The following is a 10,723-nucleotide window of genomic DNA, read 5'->3' on the forward strand; positions in this document are numbered from 1 at the left end:
GAGTCAGAATTTCTGCATGAATTTAATTCTACATAAATGACCCTTTCATATCCAATTAACTAACACTACACTTACCTTGGGACAGTCTTCACCAGCATAACCAGCTCTCACAGTATAGGATCCAATATCAAAAACAAGAGCTCCAACTTCATCTGAAAAGATGAAAGGATAATTAACATTAACAACCTGCAGGTATCATATGAAAATTAAGAGTACTTAATGTGCTTAAAATGAGAAAGTATGTAAAACCTCTATTACAAATTAAAACAGGTATTACATTCACATTATTACTAGCTTGAACCTAGTTTTGAATACACCTTAAAATAAAGATTCATTTGGCTATAACAAGTCATAACTGTGTATCAGTATAGGTTCAATCAGGAATGAGATGGTACACTAAAACTGGGTAATTTGTAAGAGTTTACTTATTAAAGGGACTATTTACAAAGATATAGGCACAATACAGGAAAACCAAAAGGGATAGTATGATACCCTAACACTAATAATACAGATCTGTTACCACCCTTAGAACTGAAGAAACAGGGGCGCCTGGGTGGCTCAGTCGTTAAGCGTCTGCCTTTGGCTCAGGTCATGATCCCAGGGTCCTGGGATCGAGCCCCGCATCAGGCTCCCTGCTCAGCGGGAAGCCTGCTTCTCCCTCTCCTACTCCCCCTGCTTGTGTTCCTGCTCTCGCTGTGTCTCTGTCAAATAAATAAATCAAATCTTAAAAAAAAAAAAAAACTGAAGAAACACGGAGAAAGAACTGTTACCAGACCCCAGAGAGAGTTGTGTTTGGAGGGCTACCTGACAGCTGTGACTTCAGTTAAGGGATGCAGTGAGCCATGGCTAACCCTGAGGGGAAGAAATCAGACTAATAAATCTGCCAACCTCTCTGTTCCCCCTCTCCACTGGCTCGGGTGATCTCACAATTTGTCACCCAGAACACTTCTGAATGCAAAAAGGGTTCCTTATTAATAGTTATACCAGGACAAGAGGCATAAAGCATGAAATATGGTTACCCTACCACTGGCCAAACCAGAGGTTAAGAGACCCACTGAGGCAGTCTATAAGGATCAGCCTTCAAGAGCACAAAGAGGGCGGAAATGGGTGGAAAGTAGATCTGGAGGGGCAAAGGGAAGATATGCAGTATACTTAGCTACCATTTTTTCATATGTTAAGGGAAATCATATCCTATGCATTTAGAGAAGAAACTTAGCAAAACTCCAAGAAAAAGAGGGACTCTGAAGAATAAGAGTTTAAGATATAATTATACAGACCAAGGAAAATCATTAAAATGAAGTTATCAAAGTTCGCACATTTCAAAGATTTTTAGTAAAGTTTAATGCTGAGGAAGAAAGCTGGTAATTTTTTTACATTCATATTCAGAGAAAAGCCTCTAATTATTCTTTAAAAATATTTCACCCAAAACAGAATGCCTCCAAAAACAAAACACTTGGGTTTTCCAGGCACTAATTTTTCAAAGAAGAATTTTTTTCAATCATTAAAAAGAATAAAGAACTGGGGCGCGTGGGTGGCTCAGTCGTTAAGCGTCTGCCTTCCGCTCAGGTCATGATCCCAGGGTCCTGGGATGGAACCCCACGTCGGGCTCCCTGCTCCGCGGGAAGCCTGCTTCTCCCTCTCCCACGCCCTCTGCTTGTGTTCCCTCTCTCGCGTCTCTCTGTCAAATAATAAATAAAATCTTTAAAAAAAAAAAAAGAAGAAAGAACTATTATTTACCTCCATTAAATTGGCAAAATCCATCTGATAAGACCAAGTGTTGTCAAAGATGTAGGGAAAGAAGAGCGCCTACACATTTGTTTATGAACACTGTAAACTGATACAACCACAATGCACAATTCAGTCACATGCTCTAAAGTTGAATATGTGCATGCAGAGAAATTACACTTTTATCTTCTCTAGAGAAACTCTCTCACACATATCACAAGGAGACATGTTTTAGAATGTTTACTAGCTATGTGACCTTGGGTGATTTCTAACCTTTCTGCCTCAGTTTCCTCATATGTAAATATGCATAACAGTTCCTATCTCATAGGATGCTCTAATAATTAAATGTGTTAAATGCTGTAATGCATGTAAGCACCTAGAACAGTACCTGCACATAATAATCACAGTAAGTGGGGGGCGCCTGGGTGGCTCAGTTGGTTAAGCGACTGCCTTCGGCTCAGGTCATGATCCTGGAGTCCCAGGATCGAGTCCCGCATCGGGCTCCCTGCTTGGCAGGGAGTCTGCTTCTCCCTCTGACCCTCTTCCCTCTCGTGCTTTCTCTCTCTCATTCTCTCTCTCTCTCAAATAAATAAATAAAATCTTTAAAAAAAAAAATCACAGTAAGTGGGAGCCGCTATTACCATTATTATCACCACACTGCTCATCACAGGAAAAAAGAGAAATAATCTAATGGTCTCCCAGTAGGGAAATAAATAAACTATAATTTATTCACACCATGAGATACTATACAGCAGTTAAAATGGTCTAGATCTATATGTATTAATATGGATAAATCTCCAAAAAATGACTAGTTTGAAAACCTAGTTACTATACACACACACACACACACACACACACAGACATTATGATACTGTTCAATTCATTATGGACACACACACTGAGTAAAAGTATAAAATCTGCATAGGGTCTGGGAATGTAGCCTACAACTTCAGTTCTGTGGCTACCTCTAAGGAGGGAGAGAAGGGGACTCTATATCAATAACATGCTACTTCTTAAAATATCTCAGGCAAATACAGTAAAATATTACATCTATTTATCACATATAAATTTAACACATACTTTTAGTATGTTGAAAGTACTAAAAATTAAGTTTTAAAATAAAGAAAAATCAGTGATTATACAGATATTCGTAGTCAAGAGATGGTGTCCTTACAGAATAATGATCTCATTTTTAGTCAAATAAAATGAAGAGCCACCTATTTTTATTTCTAATTTGAAAGGAAGTTTCTGCATTTATTACATTTCCCAAAGTAATTATCTATTCTCTATACAATTCTCTGATCCAAATTATTCTGTCTGAACATAGGGGTCCTTAAAAGCATTTGTTGGGGCGCCTGGGTGGCTCAGTCGGTTGAGCGACTGCCTTCGGCTCAGGTCATGATCCTGGAGTCCCGGGATCGAGTCCCGCATCAGGCTCCCTGCACCGGGCTCCCTGCTCGGCGGGGAGTCTGCTTCTCCCTCTGACCCTACCCCCTCTCATGCTCTCTCTCTCTCTCATTCTCTCTCTCAAATAATCTTTAAAAAAAATAAATAAAAAAAATAAAAGCATTTGTTGTCACCATAGCATGTACACTCAAGTACAAATAGTAAAGTTACCAATGAATATGAATTAATAAACATTAACACTGACTAACCAGAATACTGGCTAAAGAAATATCCTAACTAAATAAATGAATTGCCTTGCCTGGTTAACCAAAATTTTCAGTTACTGTTCTCAAGGATCAATCTTTTGTCCTACGCCAGGGATCTTAACCTTTTCTGTATCATGGACGTCTTTCACAAAGCTCTGGGCTGAACTGTTTCCCCCTAAAATTCATATGTTGAAGTCTTAACTCCTAGTACCTTAAAACCCGACTGTATTTAGAGATAAGGTCTTAATTTAAAGAGGCAATTAAAAAAAAAAGAGGCAATTAAATTAAAATGCGATCATTAGAACGGGTCCTAACCCACTATGACTGGTGTCCTTGCATGAAGAGAACATTTAGACACAGATACGTAGAGGAAAGACCATGTGAAGACACAGGGAGAAGACAGCTTATATAAGCCAAGGAGAAAGACCTCCAAAAAAAAAAAAACAGCCCTGCCAACAGTTTAATATCAAATTTCTTGCTTCCAGAATAGAGAGAAAATTAATTTGTTATTTAAGCCACACAGTCTGTGGTATTTTGTTACGGCAGCCCTAGCAAACAAATACAGACACATTAGGAAACTTATGACTCCCTTCTTAGAATGTTTTAAAATAGGGCGCCTGGGTGGCTCAGTTGGTTAGGCGACTGCCTTCGGCTCAGGTCATGATCCTGGAGTCCCAGGATCGAGTCCTGCATCGGGCTCCCTGCTCAGCAGGGAGTCTGCTTCTCCCTCTGACCATCTTCCCTCCCGTGCTCTCTTATTCTCTCTCTATCAAATAAATAAATAAAATCTTAAAAAAAAAAGGTTTTAAAATAGATTATAAAAGAAACCAATTATAATAAAATATAGTTCTACCTGTGGACTACTTAGGGAGGCCAGAAACTCCTTCTTTAACTCATCCTTTCATAGGTAATCTGCTCCACCCCTACAGCCTCAACTTCTACCAAAATATTAATAATTTCAATCTCAAATCTCTCTCTCAAGCCCTCACCATCTAGATCCATATCTCAAACTTTTTTTTTAAACATCACAAACAAGATTTTTTATTTGTTACCATTAAATGTCTAAATTTTAAACAGATTCTTGGACTGGTGGCTCATATCCATCATATCCAATTTCATCAGGGGCACATGGCTGGCGCAGATGGTTAAGTATCGGATTCAGTTTCCGCTCAGGTTGTGATGGAGCCCCCCCACCCCTGCTCTGTGCTGGGTGCAAAGTCTGCTTAAGACTCTCTCTGCCCCACCCTATACCACCCTCCTCCATGAATGTACACACACTCTCTCTCAAATAATTATCTTTAAAAAATAAAAAGTAAAAATAAATGCAACTTCATCATTCTGCAGATTAGCAAGGCTCACTTCAAAAACATGATCCTTAGGCCTTCAGATGAGATTTTGGTTCCACTGAGTTCTCTTGACTAGTGTTTTTCCAGTATTTCTTACACTGAACATAGGTGGTGCTTTCACATCAGACCAATTTTTCTTAGAAAATAGGTCAACTGCTTTCTTCTTGGCTCCTTTTCTGCCACCTTCCATAAGGCACTTGTTCTTAGCAACCACCATGGTGCTACTCAGAGAGCCAAAAGGTCGTATCTCAAACTTCTTGGTGTACAACATCAATTCCTCCCGATGTCCCACTGGTACCTCAAATTCAATGTATCTGAAGCACTGTCTTTTCCCCATCCCACCTAACCTAATCTCAGCAGTGCTATCACAATTAGTGGCCTAGTCAGCAGAGGCAAAACACTGAGAAATGTGAATGTCTTCAGATTTTCATACCCCTCATCAAGTTTTGCCAAATATTTCTCAGTTACTTTCCTCTTTACTGCCATTGCCACCGTCTTGAGTCAAGCTCTTCTTTTAAGAGATTTGAGAGTACAAGTGCGCGGACACACACACACACGGGGGGAGGGGCAGAGGGAGAGAGAGAATCTCAAGCAGACTCCCTGAAAGGGCAGAGCCCAAGGGGGGCTTGATACAATGACCCTGAGATATGACCTGAGCAGAAATGAAGAGTCGGATGCTCAACCAACTAAGCCACCCTGGGGCCCCTTGAATCAAGCTTTTATCTCAAGAGGGAATTATTACAATTCCCCATAAGTATTATGCTTCCCATCTCTTCACCTTCTCCAACCCCTTTTAAACTGCTGCACTGTTATCTTTCAAAATTGTAACTCTGAACATAAGGGTACATATATCCTTCAATGAAAAGAGAGCAACCTTCAGTGGTTTCCCATCATCTACAAAATGAAATTCAAATCATTTCACCCAGTTGATACTCAAGGCTTAGCAAAATCTGACAGTAGTCTCATATCCCACCTCACATTCTAGCATTACTGGATAATGTTGTCTCCTAAACACACCATGTGCTCTTACTAAGCTAACCTTTGCATATGCTGTCCTTCTTTACTCTTCTTCCATCATCCGCATAACCTCTCTTGTGAAGTCCTCTGACTCCCCCACACTGAGTTAGTAACTTTCTTTTCTGCTCTATCTTTGTAACTTCTATATATTGTCATTACTGAAACACACTGTGTTGAATTAGTTACCCTTTCTCATCAAGTCACCCAATTCTCATCATAGGATATAAATGATAAGACACACCATTACTTCGTGCATCAGTAAGAAAAAAAAGCATGCTGCCAATTAAACTGCCACACCAATAAAACTCTGCCAAATCATCAAGAAATATTCCATGTTAATTAGACTGGAATTAATTTTTTTTTAATTTTAAATATGTAAAACAGAAAAACCTCCACAAAAAAAGAGAAATAGGCCAACTTCAGCTCCTTAAATATGGGGGGGGTGTACAACTAAAAATAGATAAAATATGGTGTCTATTTATTTGACTGACTCACCTATTAAGACTAAGCTTCTTGGGGCGCCTGGGTGGCTCAGTTGGTTGAGTGACTGCCTTCGGCTCAGGTCATGATCTCGGGCTCCCTGCTCGGCGGGAAGCCTGCTTCTGCCTTTCCCACTCCCCCTGCTTGTGTTCCCTCTCTCACTGTCTCTCTCTGTGTCAAATAAATAAATAAAATCTTTAAAGAAAAAAAAAAGACTAAGCTTCTTGGAGGCAGAGGCTATACCTATACCTGCCTGGCACATAATGAGCACTCAAAAACTTTTTTTTTTAAATGAAATGAAAAAATCTAACAAATCAATTATGCTCCTGTCCTAATTAGATGGCAAACTATTTTTTTAATTTTTTTTAATTTTTTGGCAAACTAGACATAGAATTTTAATGAGTGAGACTCTTGATTCTTGGAATTCTGCATCTGATTATTTTCCTTTTTCAAAGGATGGGAAATAGGTCTATTTCCCGTACCTTGTTTTGTTAAAAACAAAGTACTAATGAACCCAAAATAGGAGAATGGCAAAGGGAAATAGGAGGCTTAAACCATAGCCATGGAGGTCTGGGTATTTATTTTTTATTTTTATTTTTTTAAGATTTTATTTATTTATTTGACAGAGAGACAGAGAGAGAGCACAAGCAGGCAGAGTGGCAGGCAGAGGGACAGGGAGAAGCAGGCTCTCGCTGAGCAGGGAGCCTGACAGGGGGCTCGATCCCAGGACCCTGGGATCATGACCTGAGCCGGAGGCAGCTGCTTAACCAACTGAGCCACTCAGGTGTCCCAGGTCTGGGTATTTAAAAACCAGGATACAATTTCTAATGGATAAAAATCCTCAAGACTTGGATCTCTTGGGGCACCTGGGTGGCTCAGATGGTTAAGCGTCTGCCTTCGGCTCAGGTCATGATCCTGGAGTCCTGGGATTGGGTCCCACATCGGGCTCCCTGCTCCTTGGGAGCCTGCTTCTCCCTCTGCCTCTCTCTCTCTCTCTCTCATAAATTAATAAATAAAATCTTTAAAAAAAAAAAAAACTTAGATCTCTTTGCTACTAAAAACACTGTTTTCACTTTTCTGAGGATGCTGATGTTTTTCCACAGAGTAAATGGCTTCCAAGTTTAGAGGTGTGGTGATTTTTCTGGGAAAACATAAAGCAATGGTGGCAATTTTCTAACCTGGTCTTAGAACATTCCAATATGATACTGAAGAAGGCAAATGACTTTGGGAGAAAGCAGGAAGGTGGTTTTCTTTTTTTGTTTGGACAAGGATACCCCAACTCATGGAGATGAAGGTTTTGAGAAAATTTTAAGGTTAGAGATTTGGGGGTGAGGGGTGCAGGAATGATGAAACACAATTTATCAAAGTTGGACTGTTTATTTTTATAATGCGAGTTTGAAGTAAAGGAGAACCATGAAAGATGGGTCACAGGAGCAATGAGTAGGCCCAGAAATCAGAAAGTATGGAAATCCAGATGAATTATGCATTGTACCCAAAGCTAAAGATCAGTGTCAGATCTAATCAGAAATCATTATTAGAATAAGATAGCTATAAATTTTAAAATTTAAACTGCAAAGATCTTTTAAATTAAGCAAGCAACTTAAAAATACAGCTTACTAAGTTAATTACACAAAACCTAGGTAGGAGGTTTGGTTTCTTTTCACAGTACACCCTTTGGAAAATATGACCTACTACATATACTAGTCATACAGGGGTAACTCAAACACAAAACCATACACTTATTTTTGTGAGTTTTAAATATTTTATATATGAAACAGGCTTTAAGACATATTCCTCTCCATAAGCAAATGAGACACAGGACGTTTATTCTGAATACCTAAACCATATACGAATATGCTGTGGCTATATAACTGAAAAATGACTTACGGAGAAACAACCAAAAATCTATTTTTAAAATGGGAAAGGGTTTTATTGAAATGCCTTTTTCTTCATCCCAGAGATTCTTGTTCACCACTTGTTAGGAACTCTGGGCCAGTTACTTAATCTTTCCCATACCTTATTTTCTTATTCCATTATATGGGGATAGCAGTATCATCTCCTATGGCTGTTGCAGATTGAGTTAATGCACATATTAAACGCAACACGTGAAAAGTCTCTATATGTTTGCTGCTGGCATTATTAGTATCCATTTCTACCTCAGTCAAATTAAACAATGCTTTCTAAGGAAAAACTCATGAACAGCTTCTAGGTCCCTGGATCAGTGAACCTAAAGGTCAAAAGAGAGTCAACAGCCTCCGTGAGCAAAGGCACAAAGACCCAGTTTTTTGGTCAGGATGGCATCTTCAGATGGGAAAGAGGTAAATCATGAAGATCCACTAGGCTTTGAGTAAAAATGGGGAACTACTGACTCTCACATTTGGGAAATCAAAAGCAAGAACATAAACGGGGAAGAGGAGGATGAGGATCAGCATATTACCACAAAGAAACTCAAGCTACATTCCAAAAACGAAGAACGCTGAAAACTTCGGGCGCCTGGGTGGCTCAGTCGGTTGAGCCACCGCCTTCAGCTCAGGTCATGATCCTGGAGTTCCAGGATCGAGTCCCGCATCGGGCTCCCTGCTCAGCGGGGAGTCTGCTTCTCCCTCTGACCCTCTTCCCTCTCCTGCTCTCTCTCTACCATTCTCTCTCTCAATAAATAAATGAAAATCTTAAAAAAAAGAACTCTGAAAACCTCATTTTTATCCCTTACCTGTAAAATGCCATCCTCTTCAGAAACAATAACCTTACTAGACACACTGACAAAAGCAACACTTCAGATTTGTCTCCTTGTTCTCTAAACTCATCAAACACAGCAAAAACCAGAATCATACATCAGTGCTTCCTACCTATCTAGCAAGAATGAAAGCTCTGATTCAGTGTACTTCAGGCGGAGCTTGAGATACTGCATTTCTAAAAACCTTGCAGGTGATGCTGACACTGCCGACCCATGGACTAAACTTGGTGTAGCGAGTGGATCATTATCTCACTGAACCTTCACAACCACCCCACTGGGTAGGAATTATCATTCCCAAAACGAGGAGCCTAAAGTTGGGAAAAGTTAAGTAACTTGCCCAAGGCCAAATCGCTCCATAAATGGTGAGACTGAAAGTACAAGCCAGGTCTCTCTAACTGCCAGGCCGGTGCTTATCTTTCCACCACACCGCAGCCGACCCAAGAACAACATCTTTAAGTTACAGGTGTTCCCACGAGTAACTCTGGACAACCCACAGTCAGCAAACAGGCAGAAGTTAATGAAAGGTGTGAGGCAACAGAGCACCCAACAAGAGGCGGCTGCGTCCTCAGTGGCCGCCACTCCTCCAATCAGTGGTACCTCTTCGCGGCTCGCTTTACGGTCCACGGGTCGTTGTGGAAACCCTCGGTCCATGCTTGCAAACTGCTGGGACCTCCCAAGTTTAAACACGCGCGCGCGCCCCAATGTAGCCGAGTTATGGAGACACCCGGGAAGATGCGACCCTGCGGCCAGCCACTCAAGCCGGGGCTCTGCGGGCCGACCCCCCAGGATGGAGTGCCCGCCCGGGCGGAGGCCGGCACGCACCCCCAAAACCCTGCTCCTCCGGGGGCCGCCGCAGGAGGCGGCGACTCCGGGCGCCCGAGGCTCTCGCCGAGCCGGGTGGGCTCCGGGGGCGGGCAGAGCACGGGGCGGGGATGGGGCGGGGAGGCTGGGGTCCAGAGCAGGGGAGACCGGAAGGGGCCGCCTGGGAGGGGAGGGCTGGGGGCGGCAGTTACAAACCTCACACGCTAAAAAGGCGCGCTCTCTCGTCCGGCCGCATTTACTCACCTCCCCCGTACACCCCGCCGCTCATGGCTGCTCTCCGCGCGACTCCTACGCTAAAGGCTACCGGGCGAAGTGATTGCGACGGCCGCGAATGCGGGTCCCGAGAAGCACTAGCCCCCCACCCCCTTAACTTCCACCGCCACCCCCCTCAGGCAACAAAGCGGCGTCCACACACCCCGGCGCTCAGTCACACTTGCTGTCTGCTCTTATCAGCCAATCATGAGAGGCCCGGATACCCTTTAGCCAATCAGGACGAGGCTGTGCTGCATCCCTGCCGCGGCACAGCCAGTTTAGCCAATCGAAGGCAGCCATGGAGGCGGGGAAAGGGGAAAGCGACGGAAGGAGGGAAGGAGTTGGGTTGCGGAACCGGCCGCAGGCGGGAGGGGGGGGTGTGAGGGGTGAGATTGGGGCGGAGCTTCCCGAGTGGGCGGGAGACTAAGCCGGGGGGAGCAGGAGAGGTAGGAGAGAGACTGGAGGGAAGTGGCGGGGTGGGTCCAGGGGTGTGTCTGGGCGCTGAGGAGCGGTGGGAATCCGGGAGCCCAAAGTAAACCTCTGGAAAACAGTCCAGAAATATAAAGTGTCCCCACGCAGCGATTCCTAGTTTTGGACTGTGGAGAATGCAGAATTTTTTTTTCCCAGAAAATGTACTTTCAGCTAACTTTTATGTTAAAAAAAATTAAAATGTTATGCTCAACTTTGGGGTAGGG

The 10,723-nt window shown here is 42.6% G+C and overlaps 1 protein-coding gene across 1 annotated transcript in view; it reads right to left on the reverse strand.

The window, feature by feature from the left end:
* ACTL6A (actin like 6A) overlaps positions 1–10,162 on the reverse strand; it is a 29,765-nt gene extending 19,603 nt beyond the window's left edge. The window contains exons 1-2 of the mRNA XM_028100831.2: positions 10,020–10,162; positions 76–152 (exon numbers count right to left, since the gene is read on the reverse strand). Coding sequence (XP_027956632.1) covers positions 76–152; positions 10,020–10,044 — 102 coding nt within the window. The 5' untranslated portion in view covers positions 10,045–10,162. The remainder of the gene's footprint in view (positions 1–75; positions 153–10,019) is intronic.
* Positions 10,163–10,723: the final 561 nt, after the last annotated feature.

The sequence above is a fragment of the Eumetopias jubatus genome, unplaced genomic scaffold (genome assembly GCF_037043125.1).
Source record: "Eumetopias jubatus isolate StellerSeaLion01/CBP00866 unplaced genomic scaffold, mEumJub1_p1.0 scaffold_1, whole genome shotgun sequence".
Classification (NCBI taxonomy): Eukaryota; Metazoa; Chordata; class Mammalia; order Carnivora; family Otariidae; genus Eumetopias; species Eumetopias jubatus.